The sequence below is a fragment of the Chiloscyllium plagiosum genome, unplaced genomic scaffold, assembly GCF_037043375.1.
Source record: "Chiloscyllium plagiosum isolate Xiang-an unplaced genomic scaffold, Cpla_swu_hap1 HiC_scaffold_3, whole genome shotgun sequence".
Classification (NCBI taxonomy): Eukaryota; Metazoa; Chordata; class Chondrichthyes; order Orectolobiformes; family Hemiscylliidae; genus Chiloscyllium; species Chiloscyllium plagiosum.
The window spans coordinates 12,275,266-12,300,798 of NW_028270141.1; the positions used below are offsets into that span (position 1 = coordinate 12,275,266).

A 25,533-nucleotide genomic window follows, 5' to 3' on the forward strand; every position below is an offset into this window, starting at 1 on the left:
TCTGCGAGTGCTAGTCAAGGATTCTGTAAAGGTTAACTTGCACGTTGAGTATATGATTAAGAAAGTGAATGTAATGTTGTCATTTACCTCAAGTGGGTTGGAAAATAAAAGCAGCGATGTGCTTCTGAGACTTTATAAAGCTCTAGTTGGGCCCCATTTGGAATACCCTGTCCAATTTTGGGCGCCACACCTCAGGAAGGATATACTGGCATTGGAGCATGTCCAGCAGAGATTCGCACTGATGATTCCCTGGAATGATCGGCCTAACATACGATGAATGACTGAGGATTCTGGGATTGTATTCATTAGAATTTAGAAGTTTGAGGGGAGATCTAATAGAAACTTACAAGATAATCCATGGCTTAGAAGGGGCGGATGCTGGGAAGTTGTTTCCATTGGTGGGGAGATTAGGACCTGGGGGCACAGTGTTCAAATTGGGGGGGGTCAATTTAGAACGGAAATGAGGAGACATTTCTTCAGCCAGAGAGTGGTGGGCCTGTGGAATTCATTGCCACGGAGCACAGAGGAGGCCAGGATGTTAAATGTCTTCAAGACAGAGATTGATAAATTCTTGATCTCGCAAGGAAGAGTGGAGAGTGCAGCTAAGTGGAGTTGAAATACCCATCAGCCATGATTAAAATGGTGGCGTGGACTCGATGGGCTGAATCGCCTTACTTTCCACTCTGTCTTCTGGTCTTTTATCACCCTTTCACATGTCCAGATTGACACTGACCAGCTAAAAGGTTTCAATATGTTCAGCTATCCTATTTTTAATTATAGATTCAAGTTCTGTAATCCTTGTGTTAAAGAATTAGAAGATTTATTTCACAAATATAATTTTGCAATGTACAATTTCCCACATCCTGTAAGAATTGCACTGTACCTGTATACCCTTGACAGCAACATGCTAAACTGTGAATATCAGTAAATCACAACTATAAACTGGACAGAATACGTACAAATTGTCAAAATATAAATAGATGTGCATGTTCAACAATGAAGCATCTAATTTTCTAAATTAATTTAAATTTTGAATCTTTTTAAAAAATACAATGGTTTTGCTTTGATACTATTAATCTTGCATTCAGTTTATATTTGAGCATGTTGTAATTGTAGCCCTCTCTGTGTTCTGTAACCCTAGAGAAGAAGAAAAAGATGTGAAACAATCTGCTGAATCCAGAAAGGAGCGGCTCAAAGAACTAAAAGCCAGTAGAACAAACCAGCTGAAAAGGTTTGGAGAGAACATGCCTGCATTACTTGATGCAATAACGGAAGCACATAAACAAGGTCGCTTCAGGCACGAGCCAGTTGGTCCTTTAGGTAAATTTCACTATTTTGTGGCGCGTTTGTTTTAAGTCAAATGCTTTTTTTTAAAATGTAATTTTTCATGGTTTATTGCCTTGTGTTCTCTGGTTTAAGTTTATTAAATCTTGATGACTTTTGCAACATTGGTTAGCTGATTGGTTACCACATAGCTTTTTATTAAATTAAGATGGAATGTTCTGATGCATAAATTAGAAAGTTAAGTTTAGACATATTGAAATTTAAGATCTTATCATGAATAGAAACTAAAAAGAGCTTGCACTGTACAGCATATCTGCCTGAACTATAACTTCACTATTACAATTTTTAACGTCTTTTTCATCATCTCAAAGCATTTGGATTGATTTATATAAAGTGACCGTCATAGCATTAGATATTTTGCTTCTACTATAATATCTCTCTTCCCTTTGGATGAAACTTATTTTTAATCAACCTATTTATGACATATGTGAGACTTGAACCTAGACTGTCTAACTCAGAGATGGGGGCGATAGCACTGCACCACAAGCCCCAACCTGCCTTTAGATGAATGATGACTAAAATTAGATTCTGTAAATTGCCAGCTTGTTAATGTTAACATACATTTTGGGTGGTGCACTGTTTCCTTTAAAGCAGCTTCAAATTTAGTTTGATCTGTTTGTCACAAAATGTTTTTCAGATGCTGTAATTACTGATTAATTTAATTTGTTATGTAACAAATATTTTAATGCTTGTGTACATTTGTCCTTTTGTACGAATACCTTATGAGCCCAACAACTGATTAGTATTTTAAGAGATGTATTAATTTGAAACTAAATCTGCCAATGCTGATGTTGATGAGAGCCATATACCTGTGTCACAACTTCTCAATATTCTTTAAGCCTAGTCAGCATTCTGAATTGAAACATATGTATTCATCTATTTTCTTGGCACTACATATCGTTTCATATAGCTAGCTAACTTATGATATGTGCCTTAGAAATGTGGTTAGTTAGCAAGAGGAATTGAATTGCAGTAAAGTGATTACTGCTTTAATTGAGATAAATTATTGATTGTAAATCATTTTGGATTTGCAAGTATTTGGACTTCAAATTTGATCATTTTCATGGACATTTTGACTTCAAGATTGAAAGCAAAAAAATGACTGTTGGGCTTTACAAATTAAAGCTTTAAGTGTTTTGAGTCTGTTAAACTGCCTGATTGAGCATACTGGTGATTACTTTAGATCAAACTGGTAAGAAGGAATCCAATTAGAGAATAAATAGCCATTTTTACTTCTGTTCTGCTGTTTTTCAAATGTAGGTAGTTAAAAATTGGAATGAGTAAGAGAACAGGAATGTATTGTCTGGCTTGGATTTAGACTGCTAATGGAGACAATTGTCAAAACCAACAGATTGAAATAAAAATCAGTTAATGACATCAATATATGCAGTTGCTGTTCTGCTGTCATGGTAGGCTACTTTTATGTCTGTCTTGTGCCAGCTTCACACATTCATATTACCTCATCCACAACTGCTCTGTGACATTTTTCATCAAGTTGATCCCTCTTTCCCCATCCTCCATTTAACCTCCTAATAGAGTTTTTCAGCGCTGCTCAAATAGCCAAGGTACAGTAAACTAGTTTAACCTGCATGTTTTGAACCAGCAATCTCGATAAAGCAGCAAAAGATATATATAGCAAATACCATAAAATGTACCTGTATCACTGTCATAGTTTTTTTATTTATTTCAATGTAAATATACTTATTCAATCAAATGGCCATACGAAATACCAATAGTTGTTTCAATATTGAGTCAATTTCTCCTCAAATTCTGCAAAGTTCAAGTAGTTAGTCAATGTTATTTAAGTGATTTATGCTATAAATAAAGTATAAGATTGATGTGATTATCCCCTGCATTATATTTCTATTACTCAGTGTGTGCTTTTGGTGATGATGTGGAAATCTTGATTATCTGGAATATTTGATTAACCTGCATACTCCTGGTCCCATAGGGGCCAGATAATAAAAAGATTACTGTATTTGTGTTTTCTGGTTGGCAGTTTTGACACTTTTTTTGCTTTTGCAATTTTAAGTACTGTACCTCTTCATTTATCTTTGGCCTTTACATGGAATGTTAACACTTTCTTAGGATCCATATTTACAAGGTCTCTCTTTTCTTCCATGGATCTTTACTTTCTGTCGAGGACTCTGAGGTGCACATGAAAGTAGACAGAATATAGCATGTATGAGCATTTTTTCTTCATGCTAGAAACTTGAGTTTTCTTGTTGTTAACACATCCTTCACATTCACTAAATTATTTCCAGCTATCTCCATCTTTGAAATTCTTCATAGCGTCTGTGATTTTATGTTATCGTTTGTCCTGACAAGACTATCTTTTATTATTGCTTTTTGTGTGACACCATCAATTTCAATATTTCGTCTAGTTGCTTTTAATGTGTTATTTCTAAATAGGTCGTGTTTGTGATGTTCTTGCTCCTTTATTTTCTAAACTTCCAGATTTTACTTAATCTATATTTTATAGGTTTTCTTCTGACTCTTAACTAGTGCTGTGTCATCAAAATACCACAAGTTAATGTCTTTGCCCCAGTTGTTACCCAAGGACGTACATCTAATTTTCTTAATTTTTTTTCTGTGTGTAGATTGCATTCAAAATGATCAAACAAGATAAGTTTTTGACTATTGAAATGCAAATAGAAGTGCTAGAAAGATTTGTAACAGGACTGATTCAAGAATGTTATGCTAGTTTGACTTGAACAGATTTAATCTTCAGGAAAGAGGTTATGGGTTTACTATGTTTATAGAGGGCAAGTGATAAATACTTCTGCAAGGAAAACCTAAAATGACTGGGTCCTGTGTAATAAGCATCTAAGCGAGTTGATTTGTTTAGCAGTGTGTAGTGAACTGAAAGCAATGATAATGGATATAAACTGGGGATGTCTTATTAGTTTCGAATCTGATGCAGTAAATAATGCTTCTGGTCTGTTAGGAAGTCACATGAAAAATCATGATTTGCTAATGCTGAGGGGCCCAGATGCATTCTGGAATGGAAGGAGTGATGTCCCTAAGAAATGGTGAATATACACTTTGTTAAATTTAACCTAATATCATAATCTGCCAAATTTGCCAAAGTCCTGCGAGATCATATGTCTGTGTAATTAGAGGAACAGCTGGTGATGATTTAACCTGAGGGTCACTATGCCTCAGGTGAGGGGAGAGGTTGTGAAGGAGCAGCCATTGAGGGAGTTGAGTTCATGCTGTTGGCATCACTTTACATAGCAGATCAGCTATCCATCCAACTCAGTGGTGCTTCAGCATAATCACTGTGGCAATATTTGTTTTTGACTATAAATTGGGAATGGTTTGTTTTGGTTTATTTAATTAACTTTTACATTGCTGGCAGTTATAATTATGATTATTAACACAGTCAGCTAATCAGTACAGTAGATCAGAATTAGTTCTTCTATTTTTTTCCATCTATTATTTTCTTCTGAAGGCATGGATTAATCTATCAGCATTTTTTGGCATGCCCAAGAGTCTATTTCTGTCAAATTGGGTATATGTGAAGTCATTACTGAATAATGGTATTTGCTCTATTTCCTTACACTACTTAATGTTTTCAAAATCACTGCATAATGATGCATGTAAAAGCCCTGATTTATTTTCACTTTCATCTGGGGTGCTTAGGTGAATTGTATGGTTTCTACTATCATCCAGTTGAGGACTAAAGCAAAAATTGCACGTGAAATCTTTTTGTATTATGCTGCTCAGTGTTGTAAAATGCAATGCATTTCATCATTTACTTCGAACATGACGAGCTGAGTTAAGTATTGACAAATTAAAGCTTTATTTTGTGCATTGCGTAATACAATTCTTCTGATGTAAACAGTTATAACTGTGATGAGTTTGCTTGGGAAAATATTAATCCTCATAATTTTGAAATAGTCAAAGTTAATTACTTTGTAAAAGTTTTACTTTTTTATTTTAGGTGCTTGCTTCAAATTGAAATATCCTGAATTGGCTTTGGCAGTTGAGAGTTGTTTGAAAGGACTACTGCTTTCATTTTGCTGTGATAATTACAGAGATGAGCAGGTGCTACAGAGTTTGATGTCACGCTATTTCAGTTCAGGAAGACGACCCCAAATTAATGTGTGTGAGTTTGCAAATCAAGTATACAATGTAAAGGGCAGGTATGTTTTGAAATTCTCAACTGTTTAATCTTTCATTAAGATGTTGCCATTGAAACATGTTGTACAGCAAAGCATTGGGAAAACAATATAATGTAAAGTTCTCTGTATAATGTTTGTGCACTTAGAAGGAGAAAGTGAGGACTGCAGATGCTGGAGTTTATCAGAGCTGAAAATGTGTTGCTGGAAAAGCGCAGCAGGTCAGGCAGCATCCAAGGAGCAGGAGAATCGACGTTTCGGGCATAAGCCCTTCTTCAGGAATGAGAGGAAATCTAATTCAGGAATAATCCTCATTCGTGAAGAAGGGCTTATGCCCGAAACGTCGATTCTCCTGCTCCTTGGATGCTGCCTGACCTGCTTGTGCACTTAGAACACAAGCTAAGAGCAGAAATAGGCAATTCAGCCCTTGCACCTTCATTTGACATGATCGTGGCTGCTCTCATCTCAGCTTCTACTTCACTTTCCTGACCACTCTTTAACTCTGCATCCCTCAACTAATTAAAAATCTATTTATCTACTATCCTGTGGGCTCATGAATTTCACAGACACAGAACACCTAAAGGGAAATAATTTCTCTCATCTCGGTTTTAAAACCGTTACCTCTAAAACTGTTAGACTGCTCCACGTGAGGAATTATCCTCTCTATGTTTACTTTGTCAATGCCCTTTAGCATCTTTTATTCCTGAATTAGATTTCCTCTCATTCTTTTAAACTCCAGAGAATAAAGGCCTAAACTGCTCAATTTCTCATCATAAAACAAGCCCCTCATCTCTGGCATCAATCTAGTGAACCTCCTCTTGTACAGAGACATCCCACCTTAAATAAGGTGACCAAACTTTTATGCAGTACTCTAGGTACGGTCTCACCAATGTCTTGTACAGTTGCAGCAACACTTCCCTACTTTTTCATTCTATTTTCCTCAGCATTAAATGCCAAAATTCAATTTGCCTTCTTTATCAACTGCTATACTTGCACTTGTCTACTTCGGTCAGTGAGTTTTTTTACTTTAAGAGGGCCATGTCTCTCTGTTTAATGTTTGCATAATAGCTGTTGCTAGTCAAGCTTAAATCTCTGTTACATGTTTCAAAATAAATGATCATGCTGGAGCAAGTATGACATTTGTCTCTTAAACTGTTAGTCACACAGGTACACAGGGATTGTGTACCCCCATTCCTGTTGTTAATACAATGCAGATAGGTATTATTAGATTAGATTTTTTTATTAGATTATTTACAGTGTGGAAACAGGCCCTTCGGCCCAACAAGTCCACACCGACCCGCCGAAGCGCAACCCACCCAGACCCATTCCCCTACATTTACCCTTCGCCTAACACTACGGGCAATTTAGCATGGCCAATTCACCTAACCTGCACATTTTTGGATTGTGGGAGGAATCCGGAGCACCCGGAGGAGACACGGGGAGAACGTGTAAACTCCACACAGACAGTTGCCTGAGGTGGGAATTGAACCCAGGTCTCTGGCGCTGTGAGGCAGCAGTGCTAACCACTGTGCCACCATGCCGCTCACAAGATTGTGAAAAATTTGTAACTTTCTTAGAATGAATGTGAGTTACCTTGATTTGATTAGTCAAAATCTGCATAGCATTTTATTACTGATCTAATCTATAAAGGTTTGTTATTCTTCACTCTTTACACTCAGTGACTTCAAAGTTTCATTGTAGCGATAGTACTGAGTTAATTATGAATTTATATTTTCCTCCTTGAAGAGCTGTCCATCATCCAGATTTCCCAACAGTTCTTGATGCCTTGGAAATAAGTAACCCAGTTGTGGCAAACTGTCTAATTGACATGAGAGGAGTGGAAAAAATCTTGTTAATCAATGTAAGTTCTTCTTTTGCAGTTTTCCTTCTGTAGAATTTCGCATGTGGCTATGGTTATTTAAAATTTTGAAATTGATTGAATTGACTTTGCATAATGCAACACATTGACTCTCAGCTATTTATGTTGTTTAAAACCCTGTTTCATCTTTGCCTTTTGTAAAAGCTTATTGGCTGAGACTGATCATTCTTACAAACCGTCCTTGATTTATGCATGTTCACCGTACAAGCATGATCCCACACCGGGGTGTATTAATATTAATTTTAAAGATCCGACATACAAATGTTTCAAAGTTTGTGAGAAGATTTGTAGCTCGGGTGCTCATTGCTGTGATTCTGTTCGCCGAGCTGGAAGTTTTTGTTGCAAACGTTTCGTCTAGGTGACATCCTCAGTGCTTGGGAGCCTCCTGTGAAGCGCTTCTGTGGTGTTTCCTCCGGCATTTATAGTGGCCTGTCCCTGCCGCTTCCGGTTGTCAGTTTCAGCTGTCCGCTGTAGTGGCCGGTATATTGGGTCCAGGTCTATGTGTTTGTTGATGGAGTTTGTGGATGAGTGCCAAGCTTCTAGGAATTCCCTGGCTGTTCTTTGTTTCGCTTGCCCTATAATGGTAGTGTTGTCCCAGTCAAATTCATGCTGCTTGTCGTCTGCGTGTGTGGCTACTAGGGATAGCTGGTCGTGTCGTTTCGTGGCTAGTTGATGTTCGTGGATGAGGATCGTTAGCTGTCTTCCTGTTTGTCCTATATAGTGTTTTGTGCAGTCCTTGCATGGGATTTTGTACACTACGTTAGTTTTGCTCATGCTGGGTATCGGGTCCTTCGTTTTGGTGAGTTGTTGTCTGAGAGTGTGCTGTTGGTTTGTGTGCTGTTATAAGTCCTAGTGGTCGCAGTAGTCTGGCTGTCATTTCAGAGATGTTCTTGATGTATGGTAGTGTGGCTAGTCCTTTGGGTTGCGGTATGTCCTCATTCCGTTGTCTCTCCCTTAGGCATCTGTTGATGAAATTGCGAGGATATCTGTTTTTTGCGAATACCTTGTACAGGTGTTCCTCTTCCTCTTTTTGCAGTTCTGGTGTGCTGCAGTGTGTTGTGGCCCTTTTGAACAGTGTCTTGATGCAACTTCGTTTGTGTGTATTGGGTTGGTTGCTTTCATATTGAGCATGAGCAAAACTAACGTAGTGTACAAAATCCCATGCAAGGACTGCATAAAACACTATATAGGACAAACAGGAAGACAGCTAACGATCCGCATCCACGAACATCAACTAGCCACGAAACGACACGACCACAGAAGCACTTCACAGGAGGCTCCCAAGCACTGAGGATGTCACCTAGACAGGGGACGAAACGTTTGCAACAAAAACTTCCAGCTCGGCGAACAGAACCACAGCATACAAATGTTTCCTCAAGCTTACGAACGGCTATTTTGTATTGTTCTTGTTGTGATTGTCTTGCGTACAGATCGACTTGCGAATGGATTCAGAAATGGAACCTGTTCGCAAACCAGAGCATATCTGTATCAGTTCTTAAGATCTTTGTTCAGGTTTGCTTAATAAAAGGTTGTAGAATCTTCTCAATAACTGGTGTCAGGTTTGCTGCTCCATAGTTTCCTGCTTGCTTACTCCTCATTCATGGATAAGTGTTGTTAAATTAACTAGTTAACAATCTGCTAAAACAATTCTAGCATCAACGAATTTTGGAAAATTGTAACCAATTTTCTTTTTTGGGGAATTTGCCGTTTACCAGAACCAGATTTCATTTTCATTTGTTCAAAGTTTGGGATTAATGCATTAATTAGAAATACATCACTAAATAAATTGCAATAATGTTATTTGTCCTGGATTTAAAAAATATATTTCCACTTCTATATGCCAACTTCAGATATTAGTGAGAGTTGGTTTCACTGCAATCTATGATCCAGCTCACTGCTATTTGGAATTGCATTATACTATATGGAATGCTAACTTGCTAGTCAAATCTGGATGAGATGTATGGTTTTTATTACAGTAGCAGAGGTTAATGTACCCAACAGATCATTTCATTGCCCTTTGTAGAACAGTGAGTAGGTATGTATTAGAATTTGTCTGAAGAAAACCATTTAGACTAAATGAATTCTAGTAAGACACTAAATATGTGCTGTTTCATTTCTAGAGTAACAGCAGAGCTCGCGAAATTATGCAGCAGCAAAGACCACCCGCAAACTGCAGAGAAGCCTTTACTGCAGCAGGTGACCAGGTTTTTCCCAACCGCTACTACTCCTCGGAAACAGACAGGGCAAGATACTTGGGTGGTGATGTGGAATCAGAAATCGGGTTCGTAAATCTCTCTGTATTGGTATTACAACTTTGAGAAATATGAAGGCTAGAGCAATAGGTCTTTAATCATAAGAGAACAAAGGAAAGTACAGCACAGGAACAGGCCTCTCGGCCCTCCAACCCTGCATCAATACAATTTGCCCTGCTAGACTAAAGCTGTATTTACTTGGAGGATCTGTATCCCTCTATTGCCTTCCTATTCATGTTTTTATCCATGTGTTTCTTGAGTGCTGCTATTGTATTTGCTTCTATCAGCTCCTTTGGCAGCGCTACCCTTTGTTAAAAACTTACCTTGCACATCTGTTTTAAACTCTCTCCTCCGCACAGACACACTAGGCACACGCACCCCTGCCTTGAACCTGTGCCCCCTAGTAATTGATCCCTCCACCCTGGGGAAAAAGCTTCATAATTTCCAAACTCTCCATGCCATTCGCAATCTTATAGGCTTCCCTCAGGTCGCCCCCTCATTCATTCACTAATTAATTCAATGGATCATTCTTTGGATCCATTTATTAATTAATTCTTTCATTCAGTGAATCAATCTTCAGATTCGTTTGTTCATTAGCTAAAATCTGCCATGCCAGGCAGCATCCTGGTAAACCTTTTCTGTACCCTCTCCAAAACATCCACATCCTTTTGGTAGTGTAGTCACCTGAACTGTGCGCAATACCTTAGGGATTAGATCCTGCACATCCTATGTCCCCTTCATCCTCCGTACTCTGCCACTTTAGGGGAGGGAATGGCCTAGTGATGTAATCGCTGCAGTATTCATCCAGAGACTCTGCTAATGCTTTCGGGGCCTGGGTTTGAATTCTGCCATGACAGGTGGTGAAATTTGAATTGAATAACTATCTGGAATTAAGAGTCGAGTGATCTTGAAACCATTGTGAATTATTGGAAAAACGCATCTGTTTCACTAATGACCTTTGGGGAAGAAAGCAGCCATCCTTACCTGGTATAACCTACATGTGACTCCAGACCTACAACAATGTGGTTGACACTTAATTGCGCTCTTGGCAATTAGGAATGGGTAATAAATACTGGCCCAACCAGTGATGTCCACATCCTGTGAATTAATAATAAAGAAAAACTTACCAGCCCTTCCTTCATCTTGGTCTTGTGTTCATGTTTAGATTAGATTAGATTACTTAGTGTGGAAACAGGCCCTTCGGCCCAACAAGTCCACACCGACCTGCCGAAGCGCAACCCACCCATACCCCTACATTTACTCCTTACTTAACACTACAGGCAATTTAGCATGGCCAATTCACCTGACCTGCACATCTTTGGACTGTGGGAGGAAACCGGAGCACCCGGAGGAAACCCACGCAGACACGGGGAGAACGTGTAAACTCCACACAGTCAGTTGCCTGAGGCGGGAATTGAACTCGGGTCTCTGGCGCTGTGAGGCAGCAGTGCTAACCACTGTGCCACCGTGTCACCCACTGTTTAGTTACGATTCCAAATTGTTCAGTGCTGAATATGTCAATGTTTGAGTAAGGGTGGCATAATAAATGAAGAAGCTAAAATGAATGCAAGGTTCCACAACCTGAAAAAATTTTTAGTTGTAATTTTGTGAAACTTTAGAGAATGAAGAATCTGGTAGTGCTGTTGTTCAGTATGTTAGTGGTGCAACTGAGCTACGGAGAGGTACAATCTCATCGTGTTGCCCACTCAGATTTCACCTTGCTTGTTGTTTTTTGTGAACTACTTCATGCACTTTTTATGATTAACTATTAATGAGATAAACATTGTTTAAATAATAAAATCCTTCAAAGCCATGTTAGTGCTGGATATTATAATTAGATTCCCTACAGTGTGGAAGCAGGCCCTTCGGCCCCACAAGTCCACACCGACCCTCCAAAGAGTAACTGATCCAGATGTATTTCTCTCTGACTAACGCTCCTAACACTATGGGCAATTTAGCATGGCCAATTCACCTGACCTGTACGTGTTTGGACTGTGGGAGGAAACCGGAGCACCCGGAGGAAACCCACGCAGACACGGAGAGAATGCGCAAACTCCACACAGACAATCGCCCGACGCTGGAATTGAACATGGGTCCCTGGTGCTGTGAAGAAGGAGACCAGAATTGTACGCAATATTCTAACAGTGGCCGAACCAGTGTCCTGGACAGCCGCAACATGACCTCCCAACTCCTGTACTCGATACTCTGACCAATAAAGGAAAGCATACCAAACACTGCCTTCACTATCCTATCTACCTGCGACTCCACTTTCAAGGAGCCATGAACCTGCACTCCAAGGTCTCTTTGTTTAGCAACACTCCCTCGGATCTTACCATTAAGTGTATAAGTCCTGCTAAGATTTGCTTTCCCAAAATGCAGCACCTCACATTTATCTAAATTAAACTTCCTCTGCCACTTCTCAGCCCATTGGCCCATCTGATCAAGATCCCATTGTAATCTGAGGTAACCTTCTTCGTTGTCCACTACATCTCCATGTTCTGTGACTCTTCAGTTCTATTTGTGTATAATTTCACACTTCGAGAAAATTATCAAATTCTGTTATTTGCCAGATCTTTTGGTTCACTATTAAGTATGCACCTTGCTCTGTAAATACCAGGGAGTTGGTGAAATTGAATTCACAATTCTTGTGTGCAGATTCACCACTAGGGGCCAGCTTCTCCATGGGCCACTGTTTAAAGGGCATCTACTAATGTTTTGCCTGAGTTCATTGAAGTGTTATTAGTAATGTCATGGATTGAATTGGTGTTGTTCTTTACTGCCTGTGATCAGTACGTTTGTATTTAAGTAAGTGTTTTTTCATATCCGTAGAATAACGGGATGTGGGGTCCCATCTCAGGTTGTTTTACAGTTAGAGTTTAAAAACAAATCCCTTAGAATCTGTAATAAAGTCCAGGAAAAGGGAATATTCTGTCGTGGAACTGTTAGTTTTGGTGAAAGCTTTATGACCTGTGAGTATGCAGATGTCAAAATCGTGAGAGCTTGTGAATGTATGAAAGTGGTAGGCAGATATGTTGAATGTAACTGCATTTGTATATCTGCTATGATCATGAGATTTCTAAATCTTTTGTGACCTGAGCTTATGGCACAGCAGTGACCGGAGCTCAGCAACAAGTGACATTGTAACATTGCACAAGCATCTCTTGGCAGTGTGGTGCTGACTTCCTGTCCCATTGCAATGGCAGACGATGCTCTATATTGTAAAACAAATGTGATATTCCATTGTGCCAAAGTAGCCCCCATTCATGCACGGTGGCCCAAAGGGGCGTGTGCTGACCCAATTTGTGTGTCAGCTCGCCACAATGGGTTACAGAAAGCATGTGCAATTGACATTGCAAAGTTCCACACAAAGACAACCTCGTGCTTGTGCATGTGCTGCTGGCGTCCCCTCATTTCTGCTGCCTGAGGATGACAAGTTATTTGGGGAGAAGACCTGGGGGTGAGGAAGAGACAAAGCCTCACATTAAGGGCACCAGGAAAATTGACGGCGAAATGGAGGCTAGGGCTGGTAAGGTGGAGGAGCATCCCTTCCTCAGTGGTGTCTGTGGGCAATCTGTCTTTTGCCCACAGTAAGGTTCCAGGCTAAACGTGGATAGAGGAACTCAGCTTTTGCTCCTTTGCCATACTTAGCTGCCAGATCATATCCTGTGTAGAGATTGTTGCAGCAGAGATGCCCAAGCAACAGTATAATTGTGGTCTCCACAGTCTTGAACTTAGATAGATATTGAACAGACAACGGTAACTGAAATGTTTACCTTGTTTACCTTTAAGTAGTGCGTTGGCGTCTTACTCTTTTATGCTGTTGCCCTTATTCTCAGAAGTTGCGCTAAATATTAATTGATCCAAGTGCACCTAGGGCCCTGACCAATTGTTACTTAATGGGGAATTTGATACAGTGGGAATAACTCTTCAGTACCTGGAGCCTTTGAAATTTCCACATTCTTTGCTGAGGTTGGAAAACAAAAGTCAAAGCTGGGAACTGTGTCACCTACCAAGCACTGTGCACTGACCCTCGGAGTGGCCTTGCCCCCTTGAGGAAATTCTGCTGAGGGAAAAGTAGCTCTGCTTCATCAACTCCAACCTTCATGAGCATCTCATGGAATCCTGGATCCCTCTGAATGTAGAGCACAAATTGTTTTCTCAGAACTTTTGGCAGTGCTGTCTTTTGAGACATCTTAGTTTTGGTCACTTTAAAATGATGTAGGTACCTCTAAAAGCAGGGCTTAAAATCAGTGCCTCCTCATGGGGTGGCAGAGTGGTTAGCACTGCTGCCTCACAGTGCCAGGGACCTGGGTTAGATTCCAGTCTTGGGTGATTGTTGCTACTGTGTAGAGTTTGCCTGCGGGTGCTCCGCTTTCCTCCCACAATCCAAAGGTGTGCAGGTTAGGTGAGTTGGACATGCTAAATTGTACATAGTGTTCAGGGATGGGTAGGCTTAGGTGCATTTGTCAGGGGCAACGTAGGGTAATCCAGGTAGGGGAATTGATCTGGGTGGGATACTCTTCAAAGGGTCAGTGTGGGCTTGTTGGGCCAAATGGCCTGTCCCCACACTAGGGATTTTACGATTTGTACTTGTTCAAAGACTTTTTTCCAAAAGGTGTGACATGGTAATTACGCATCTTGTACTGCTGTTTGACAGCTTTATGCGCAACCAGCCTGGCCTGAATGAGGAAAATTTTCATATTAGAATGAAAATTTGCACTTGTCTAACAAACCTAGAGTTTTAATATTTTAGTCCATGTTGAAATAGAAATATGGGTTGGCTGAAATGTTGCTGTTTGAAGATTAAAGATGATCGATCTTTTATCAAAAGCAGATGTGAAATCACTGGCTGTGAACATCTATATTACAGTATAAAAGCAAATTACTGCGGATGCTGGAATCTGAAACCAGCATTGACAAAGGGTCGGTTGGAATCTAAACGTCAGCTGTTTTCTCTCCTTACAGATGCTGCCAGACCTGCTGAGATTTTCCAGCATTTTCTCTTTTGGGATCTATATTACAGTATTTGCTTGAGATTTGGGAGGCATTGGACCTCATGGTCACATGGTTTGTAGTGACCATCTTAATGATTTGTATGTGTTTGGAATTTTTGAAGTATTGACTGAAAGTTCAGAATATACTGGAACATGCCATTAAATAAGAAAGTTAGATTAGATTAGATTACTTGCAGTCTGGAAACAGACCCTTCGGCCCAACAAGTCCACACCAACCCGCCGAAGTGCAACCCACCCAGACCCATTCCCCTACATTTACCCCTTCACCTAACACTACAGGCAATTTAGCATGGCCAATTCACCTAACCTGCACATTTTTGGACTGTGGGAGGAAACCGGAGCACCCGGAGGAAACCCACGCAGACACTGGGAGAATGTGCAAACTCCACACAGAGAGTCGCCTAAGGTGGGAAATGAACCTGGGTCTCTGGCGCTATGAGACAGCAGTGCTAACCACTGTGCCACAAGTTTACATCTTGTATTACAGTACTTGAGTGTAGTTGGACAAAGGTAAAAATTTGTCAGAGCATTGAGAATAGGAGTTGCAAGGTCAAGTTGCAGCTGTACAGGATATTTGTTTAGGCCACTCTTGGAATATTGTGTGCAGTTCTGGTCTCCCTCCTATTGGAAAGATATCGTGAAACTTGAAAGGGTTTAGAAAAGATTTGCAATGTTGTTGCCAGGATTGGGCGAGAGGGAGAGGTTGAATAGGCTGGGGCTGTTTTCCCTGAGTGTCGGAGGCTGAGGGGTGACCTTAGAGGTTTGTAAAATCATGAGGGGCATGGATAGGGTAAATAGACAAGGTCTTTTCCTTGGGGTGAGTGAATCCAGAACTAAAGGACAGGTTTAGGGTGAGAGGGCAAAGATATAAAAGGGACCTAAGGGCACCTTTTTCATGCAGAGGGTAGTGTGTGTATGGAAAAAGCTGCCAGAGAAAGTGGTGCAGGCTGGTACAATTAAAATATTTAAAAGGCATCTGGATGGATATATGAATAGAATGGATTTAGAGGGATGTGGTCGAAGTGCTGGCAAATGGGACTAGATTACGTTGGGATACCTGGTCAGCATGGATGAATTGGACCGAAGGGTCTATTTCCATGCTGTACATCTCTGACTCTGTGAATTTTGTATTAACTACCATTTGTTTTCTAGAAATATGGTTTGACCGCTGAAGTTTGTTTTCTATATTACAGTCAACTCGAAATGGAAGTGAGCAACAAGATGGCTAAGTTGTCACATTTTCAGCAACGATTGCAGTCAATAATAGAAGAAATTCGGGTAAATGATACTCAGATGAAAATGAAACAAATGCATAAGAGGAAAATCCAGGTCTGTAGCTAAAATTTAGAACCAAAACATAATTGGATGTACTTCTAGAAGAGAAGAAAAATGACCTTTATGTATATTTTTCAATTTTTTTTGGTTTAGGAAAGTATGACAAAAATAAAGCTAGAAATTTCAGATTTGGAGAATGTGGATGAGCCACAGTCTGTAGACATTTCCACATTGGTGAGTGTATTGACCATTTTTGAATTAGTTTAGGCTTGTGCGTTACACTTTGAAATAGTGCTCAAAATGAACTTCTGGTGATTTGAGATTGCATGAAGATAAATCATTCATAGAAGTTTGGATGAGAACTGATTTCCTTCTAATTGACTCTTCACTTTCTTTATTTTTAAAACAACAAAATGTAGGAAGAAGAAGTACAAGATATCTGGCACAGAATTGTATCTGGCAGGAATAAGCTGGAAGAAGCCAGGAAAGATATGGATGAGCACCGAAAGATAGTGAATGAGGCTGAACAAAGGTGCAAAGAGGTGAAGGAGAAGATCAATTTAATAGCTGAAGGAGCTGATCCAATTAAGGTGCAAATTGATTGTGTACAGTTTTTTCAACTTTTCTTGGCTTGTTACAGAATTGTAAGTATTCAATTTTAAAATTACCTACATTTCTTCAAAACAGGATGAGCTAAGTAAGATTGACACAGAAGTTGGAAAATGTAAACATCATAAAAGACATTATGACGAGAAAAGAAAAGAACACTTGGAGGGAATAGATAAGCTAAAAGAGAACCTGGAAAGTAAAGAAAAGGTTTTGGAGGTATACACAGATTTTTCATTTTGTGAGTGATCACCTGCTAAAACATCAGAACATTTTTGTAAAATAAAAGTCATTGTGTGGTAAAAGTATTAGCATAAATTTTGCTTTTTTTTTTATTTGACTTATTCTGAAATTGTTTAACTACCTTATCTGTAGTTTGACTATAATGAATATTTTAAATGACTTTTTTCTTAAATATTGATTGATATTTTTCAGTCATGTTTTTAAGTTGTATAAATGAACAAACAGCCCTAGATATTGGTTAATCTGACTGTAGCCCAACTTCACTTTCCTGTTTGCCCTCCATAAACCTCTACTGAAATGCGGATCATAAATCTATCTGATTTAGCTAGACTATATTCGGTGACTCAATTTCCACTAATCTCTGGAGGAGAGAATTTCAGATTATACAAAGCACATTACAACTGAATCTGACCCTGAGATCAGACAATTAAATATTATTTAACTTGTACCTTCCCATAACTAAAGATTCTGAGGATATAACTTACTGTTGAGCTTATGTTGGTCAAACTGAGATTGGAGTTTGACCCTGTCACCTTCCTGTAATGTGGGACTTATCTTTTATTGAAAACTTGTTGAATTGTAGAAAAAACTGTTAAAATAATTCCATAAAATCAGTTACTTTGTATTTTGCAATATTTTGATACACTTGCAAATTGAAATGGTGCCACAAAACTTGCAAATTCACTTGAAGAGCTTCCTCCTCCATCAAGCAGATATCCTTTCAGAATACTTAGGACTATAGAGCGTTCCTATTGAAACAAAGCAGTCTCAAAAGCAGAGGAGAAAGGGAGGCAGATGCTGGAGATTAGAGTCAAAAGTGTGGCACTGGAAAAGCACATCAGGTCAGGCAGCATCCAAGGAGCAGGAAAGACGACATCTCAAGCTTTTCCAGTGCCATACTTTTGACTCTGATCTCCAGCATCTGCAGTCCTCCTTTTCTCCTCTACCTTTGAGACTGCTTTGTTTCAATAGGAACGCTCTATCCGAGTTTGGTCCTAAGTCTTTGTGCTGACATTGAGATATTTTCTCTGTATAGCTATCCTGTTGTTTCTGATTTTACGATTCCTGCTACTGAGTCAGTCAAGATTAGGACTGACAATTATCACAAGATAGATACTACAAAATAGCCATTGGTTAGAATGTACTGCTTCCTCAACACTGAACTATTTAAGTGGGGCTGTGCAAATACTGCTGGGATTTTCTTTCAGATAGGAAATGTTATAAGCATGGTGTTGTGATTTGCAATAACATTCTGAGCTTAGACTGAACTCTGGAGAGCAATTGCCTAAATGTTAATAGCACAGAAGGAGCCTTTTAGTTCAGTGTGTGTCTGACAGCTCTTTGTTGCAACAATCAAACTAATTTAGCTGCCATGTTGTGGTCTAACAACACTAAATTATTCTTCACTAATTTTTTTCCAATTGCACTTTAAAGTACTAGTGGTCTCTATCTCAGCTTGTGACAAGCAATTTCTTAATATCACAGCTCTGTTTCTAAAATAAAATAATTTTCTCCAAGCTGAGATCTCTTATCATTGAGGAATGATAATATTTCCTAATAGTGGAAATATCAAAATTCACCATCAAACCCATTGAGATTTTTTTTAAAAATTGATATTCTTTTGGCTTTTTAAATGTTAGAGAGTGGACAGTATTTGAATAGAAAGTACATCTTAGCGTACTCTTGCTGAATTTGCCATTTTCTGTAGAAATTGCTCAGCCGAGAAGGTTTGAACATGTATGTGACACGCAACTGTACAAAAACGTAAATTTCTTTCCTTGCAAACTTGCATAGGCGTATAGATGGTACATCTGGTAGTTGGAATGAGATTATGATGCAAAGTGCCCTATTTCACTTCCTCAGATCCTTATTATCTTGTTTATTCCAGGAAAATACTGCTAAAGCCAAGCAGATTTATGCAGAGCGATTGGAGGTTGTCAGAACTCCCAAAAGTATTGACGTGGAGATCAACCGACTGAGAGAGAGGATCAGCACAGAGCAAGAGCGCCATGGGAACAAAGAAGAAATTACCAGGTATTTGTTCTATTTCTAATGAACTCAACAAACGAAAGATCATATTTTCTTTAATTTTGAGAACCGTTCCTTTCATTGAAACCTTTTACAGACTCAGGATGTTGCAAAGTACTTAATAACCCGTGAATTAGTTATGCAGTATAGTCAACATAGTAATTTATGGAAACGCCCAATTTGCACACCACAAGATCCCAAAACAAGAATAAAATTATATACCATTGGTTATGTTGGTTAGAAGATTGATGTTTGTAGAACATACTTTTTTTTTGTTACTGCAATGCTGTGTCAGAAGAGATTGAACTGATGGAGAGCATAGAGGGAAGGAAAAGGAATTACTTTGAATAAAATGGTTTCCTTTAAAAGTCATATCAGTATCAACACTTCAGTATTTTTATTTGAAATCTATTTTCTCACAGTTCTGTATTGCTTGGTTGCTCCAATATTGGGCATTGTTGCTGTACTACTATTGTTGTTAACCATCTTGGGATAATTTTCCTCAATTTTCTCCTTTTGCCTTTCTAAATTGTCTTGGCTTCAAGTAACCATTTCAAAATGTTATAGCATTAAAGGTGCATATCTTTGTCAAGTATTTCTCCAAATTTACCATGTTATTTTTCAGTTTTGTTACACATTATCAAACTGCATTTTCACTGCTGCACATGTGCACTGGCGGTATTTTAATCTTTAAGTCCGTTTTGGACTCTTGGTTCTGATTACAGTAAGTTCTCAACTAAAAAATATTGCTGCTTTCCTGAAAATCACAATGAAGTAAAATAATTTTGTGAAGGATGGATTAGTCAACTAATCAGTTAAAGCTAGATTTTAGTTACCTCAAATGTACCTTACCTCAGAAAATGTCATCGAAGTCTACACAGAAAAAGCCCATCATGTGTCTGCACCAGTCAAAACTTAGCGCCAAACTATTTTATCACCTTTTCCATCTTTTTATGCTTCAGCATACTAAAATAGCATGAGGATTTCAACCTCCAACAATTTAGAGGCAACGAGGTCCAGGTTCCCATATTCTCTGGGTGAAAAATCTTTTCCTCGTGTCCCTATAAATCTCTTGCCTTTTACCTTAAATGTATACCTCCCTGGTCAATGACCCCTCCAACAAAGAGAAAAGTCTTCGCCTATCTATGCAGCTTACCCCTACCACCAATGATTTTGACTATCTCAATCTTTCCACGTGCCCAGGTCTCCTCTGTTCTAAGGAAAATAACTCCAATCTATATCCTCCTAACTAAAACTCCAGCCCAGGCAACATTCTTGTAAATCTCTGTATCCTCTTTAATGCAATCACATCCCTCCAACAATGTGAATTCCAGAACTACATACAATACTCTAGCTATGGCCTATCCAATGTTTAATACGCTTCCAATCGGACATCCCTGCTCCTATACTTCATGCCCTGGCTAATAAAGACAAGCATTCTTGTGTCTTCCTAACCACTTTATCCACCGGTCATGAAGAGTCATCTGCACTAACGTTAGCTTGCTGTCTCTCTCACTCACTCCATGGATGCTGTCTGACCCACTGTGATCTCCAGCATTTGTTGTGGTCAGTACAAAGTCCAGCATCTGTAGTAATTTGCTCCTTCATTCACTTCTGGGATTGGTGGACATGGATATCAATGTCTCTATTTGCCTTGGTCCTCCTCAGGAAGCTACTATTCATCTTATATCTCTTGCCTTGTTTATCCTTACCAAGTGTTTCACCCTTCTCCTATCTGGACCATATTGTCATGTATGTGCAGTGCTGTGCATTTCTGCTGAAATAACTTTCAACATAAAACTCAATATTAAAGAAGTACAATTTGCAATGCCATATATTACTTTTACTTTGATCAGGCTCCATCTAGTGGCAGACATTGGCCACTTGGTTAGTGCAGGCATCAGCCGAGGTCTGAGGACTACCTGTACTGATGAACATCTGCCACTAGGTAGAGCTCATGACTTAAATGTGAGTTCAAAATGAGTGAAGGAAGAAGAGGCAGCTCAGGGGCATAATTTAGATTAGAGGGCAAAAGGTAAGGCTAGGCGGGACAGCACTGGTTTTGGGGGTGGGGGGCAAGTGTGGAGATGGCTGCAGGTGGTGTTGGTGCCAGGTGTTAGAGTGGAAAGTAATATCAGGAGCCAAGGATGGCAACGGTAAGGAAGTTGTAATGGAGCAAACCATACTGAGGAAAGGTCACATGAACAGAGTAAATATATTGACATTTCTTTAATGGTGTTCATGTGATACATCATGAAGTTATTATGTTTAGTTAGAATACTGTGTATAAATGTTGGCACATGTTTCAGAATTTAAGTTACTCACATTAAGTACATTGTGATGCTTAAAACATTCTTGGCACACTAATACCAGGCAGTATCTATCTTTTTATAATTTATTTATTTGTGGGATTTGATTGGGCCAGCATTTATTGCCTGCCCCGAGCTGCCCTTGAGAAGTTGGTGGTGATCTGTGTTCTTGAACTGCTGCAGTCCACCTGTTGTGGGTTGACCCACAATGCCATTAGGGAGGGAACTCCAACAAGAGAGAGTCTAACCATCTTCTCTTGATATTTTTGACTTTCAATGATGTTATGGTTGATAAATCCCCAGTATCAATATCCTGCAGGATACTGACCAGAAACTGAGCTAGACTAGAAATATAAAAAATACTGTGGCTATAAGAGCATGTCAGTGGCCAGGAATTCTGAGGCAAATAATTCACTACCTGACTCTGATGTCTGTTCACAGTCCACAAGGCAAAAGTTAGGAATGTGATGGAAAACTGTCCACTTAACTTGATGACTGCTGCTCCAACATCACTCAAGAAGCTGACACCATTCAGGACAAAGAGACCCATTTGATTGGCATCCCTTGCACCTCTACTGCAACCTCTATCACCTCGAAGGACAAAAGAGGCAGATATATCACCATTAGGTTCCCCTCCAAGGCATACTAACTGTCTTACAAGTATATCACAATTCCTTCATTCTTACTGGGTTAAAATCCTGGAACATTTTTCCAAACAGCACTGCTGGTGTCATTCTATCCTACGGACTGCAGTGATTCAGGAAGACAGCTTACTACAGCTTGCTCCATGGCAACTGGAGATGGGCATTAAATGCAGGTACAGTCAGAGATGTGTGCATATCCTGTGAGTGAATTAACAAAAAAAGTCACTTCACTCTGGAACACTGTTCATGATTATCCAGTTGACTAGGGTGCTCTTTCTTGCTGTGTTCTGTTGAGCTTGGTCAGTCTTGAGTCAACGTTTCCACATCAGTGATGTCGAAGATTTACTTGCCCTTCTTGGGGTACCGCTGCCTTACCTTATTAGGTTGTAGTTTTTCATAGTTAATATGATTGGCTCAAATTGATGTCATTCTCCATACATTGTCTCCTTTTCTGCCCACACTTGTCGTGTTTATTATAATAAGTCTTTGCAAAATTTGCAATTTATAAGTCACACTTTGCTGGCAAGAGTACCATTTCTCTGATTGTGGTTTTACCATGATATTGTTTATGTTTTGTATTGCAAGTGTCAACTGACATCCTTCCATCTCTTTGCAGCGCAATGTAATGATTCATAATTTAAATGTAAAGTGTGTGATGCATTGATGTGCATAGTGTAATTATTTGCTAACATTATCAAAATTCTTCTTAAAAAATCTTTCAATTCTTGAACTCTACAAGTAATCACAGCTGATATGACCTCTATTCTGACACAATTTCTGGTGAGCTGCTTTTGCCCACATTTGTTAATTTTAGCAAGTACCCTGCTCACACAAGATATGACCCAGATAGATTTCCTTTTTAAATCGTTAAGTCATTAATTACTGCTTTGCCTTATCCCTGCAATTTCTTACAGGCAGACAATTGCAAAGTTATTCACAACAGCAATCCAATACTGAGTTTAAATTCTTAGACAGCTATGTCAGATAAATTTTCAGGATAGCATAAAGTCAGAATCTCAAAATTTCCTTATGGTTCGATGGCACTGTTTTCTTTTGTAGTTTTATTTGATATGTTACAAGACACTGATATAGCTAAGTATATTAGTATTACAGTTTTCAAGATGCAGGTGATTAATGTTCGAGGTGTCTTTAGTATAAGCTTGGTATTGGGGGAATTGTTTTTGATGTTGACATTATTTAGCCTCTTCTTCCCCCCACCCCCCCGGCTCAAGATACAAATGTAAAGAAAATCTCTAAATCTGGTCCCTTCACTCTAAAGCTAATGCTTACCCAATGGATGTTACATCATGTGTAGTTCAGTGACATCATTTGCACCTTTTGTTCAAGTTCAAGTTCTATTCCAGAAGCTTGAACTCATGATCCAGGTTGATATTTCATTGCAGTACTGAGGTAATTCTACATTGTTATCGGTGCTTTCTTTGCCATACTTAATCTAAGCTCCATCTTCCTCCTTCGGTGGACCATTTAAGAACAATGGAGTACTACTTGGTTTCAGGCTAATATTAATTTCTCCACTAATGAGAGCAGATTGATCATTATCTCATTGCTGTTTGTCAGATATTTTTATGTGCAAAAATGGTTGGCACAGTTTCAGATATTATAACAGAGTTTATGGTTATAGAGCAAAACTAGAATTGCATAGCTGTCAGTGTTTGATATTGGTGACCTCCTGGGAGAGGTAGTTTGTATAGGCTAAGCTTTTTTTTTAAGAGAAAATGGTGTACAAGTCTCAAAATGTCAGTAGAGCCTATGACCAAATTACCAAATTGTTAGGGACTTGAATCAGGGAAAATGATTGAAAGATTGCAGAAGCAAAGGAATGTTTTCTGCAGAATTTTAAGTAGTAAAATCTAATCCAGACTAATAATGTTCATATTTATTTAAGGGCCGAAGCTTAACTCAACACCAACACTTGTATAACATAAAACTGAAGTTAATGTTGACAAATATTCACAAGTCAGTGTTTTGAATTTGAAGTTGCAATGGCTGTTTTAATTGCAAGATGATTTTTGGTCGATTTTGTATGTTCATGAATTTAAATCTCTTGAACTTGCATAGATTGCTTATTGTTTTCTGTGTTCTGGTTCCTGTTCAAATAAACTTATATTCTTAAGATTTTATGTTTCACATGTATTGACTTAATTTATTATTGTTATTTTGAACAGGCAGTACTTTGATGTTTTGGAAACATACAAGAATGTCAAAAGCCAGATTAAGAACTTGAAGAAGTTTATGCAGCTGCTTGATAAAATAATGGAGGAAAGGCACAAAGCATATAAAATATTCAGGAGGTAATTTATTAATTTATGCTGTTCCACTAAGGCCACCAGGTTGATAATTGCACTACTCAGACATGCCACAGTTTTCTTTGTCTGAATTGACAGTTCAGCACAAATATATTACCAAGGCATATTATGCATCTATCTTTATGGTGTATGTGCTGATCCAAGGAAACTGTGGACTAAAACTGGACTTTGTGTGTGCTGCATGCACCTGATGCACTTATTTCACAATAATGCACAGTTTTCTTCTACATTCCCAGGGAGGTGCAGTGTATGAGAACTACCTACCTTTGATGAAAGCTTACTGATGTGCTAGTTTTAGATGTACCACGTTCAAAATGGTATTTCCAGAATCTGTTCTAAGAAGTCTGGAAATACATAACAAGTCTGTCAGCATTTCTACAGAGAACAGAATAGGTTAACATTTCACCTGTGAACATGCTATTTATTTCCACTGTTAGCATTTTTGTTCCTTGGTTGTCATGCTGAAATTGGAATATTTGAGTTGAAGTGTATTATAATTGTTTTGCACTACACATTTTGTATTGATTTCTTGTTTTGATGTACATTTGGGAACACGAGCATTAGTAGGCCATACAGTTTCTCAAATTCTCACCATTTAGTTAGGTCATGGTTCTTCTGTGTCTTAAGTCCATTTTTCAATTTGATCATACCTTGTCTAATGTTACCACAAATCTATCAGAATCCTTTGCGAAATGTTTAAATTATGTAGTCTCAACAGATACAACCTGCTCAATGGTAAAAATTATTTCACTTTATGTTACATATGCACGGGGTGGTGAAGAAGGTATTTGCCACACCTGTCTTCATTGTTCACTTCATTGAGTATCGTAGTTAGGACATTATGTTGAAGCTATACAGGACAGTGGTGAGGCTACTTATAGAATATTATGTTCAGTTCTGGTCTCCCTGCTGTAAGAAAGATGTTGTTAAGCTTGAAAGGGTAGAAGGCTTTCAAGGATGTGGCCAGGATTAGAGAGTTTGAGATACAGGGAGGCACTGAACAGGCTAGGGCATTTTTCACTGGAGCGTCGGAGGCTGAAGTTTATAAAATCATGAGGGGCATGGATAGAGTGAATAGCCAACATATTTTTCCCAGGTTAGGGGAATCCAAAATTATAGGGCCTAGGTTTAAAGTGAGAGGGAAAAGATTTAAAAGGCATCTAAGGGATAACTTTTTCATGCAGAGAGTGGTTCACGTATGGAATGAGCTGACAGAGGAAGTGGTGGAAGGTATAAAATTACAACATTTAAAAGGCATCTGGATGGGTACATGAATAGAAAAGGTTTAAAGATATTATGGGCCAAATGCTGGCAACTGGGGCTTGTTTTGGATATCTGGTTGGTATGAATGAGTTGGACCAAAAGGTCTGTTTCCATACTGTATAACTCTATGACTTAGTACGCAGGGTGGAGGCGTGGGCCAGTTCTCAGTTGTATAGTGCTGTCATTTTGCATGGTACTGATGCGACTGGTACCTTTGACCTTTG

The 25,533-nt window shown here is 38.9% G+C and overlaps 1 protein-coding gene across 1 annotated transcript in view; it reads left to right on the forward strand.

The window, feature by feature from the left end:
* The window catches only part of LOC122540933 (structural maintenance of chromosomes protein 6-like), a 78,358-nt gene that overhangs the window by 43,436 nt on the left and 9,389 nt on the right, over window positions 1-25,533 (forward strand). The window contains exons 14-23 of the mRNA XM_043677256.2: window positions 1,142-1,320; window positions 5,291-5,492; window positions 7,215-7,329; window positions 9,468-9,628; window positions 15,808-15,943; window positions 16,043-16,123; window positions 16,309-16,479; window positions 16,577-16,714; window positions 18,627-18,772; window positions 23,906-24,031. Of these exons, the coding sequence (XP_043533191.1) occupies window positions 1,142-1,320; window positions 5,291-5,492; window positions 7,215-7,329; window positions 9,468-9,628; window positions 15,808-15,943; window positions 16,043-16,123; window positions 16,309-16,479; window positions 16,577-16,714; window positions 18,627-18,772; window positions 23,906-24,031 (1,455 nt within the window). The remainder of the gene's footprint in view (window positions 1-1,141; window positions 1,321-5,290; window positions 5,493-7,214; window positions 7,330-9,467; window positions 9,629-15,807; window positions 15,944-16,042; window positions 16,124-16,308; window positions 16,480-16,576; window positions 16,715-18,626; window positions 18,773-23,905; window positions 24,032-25,533) is intronic.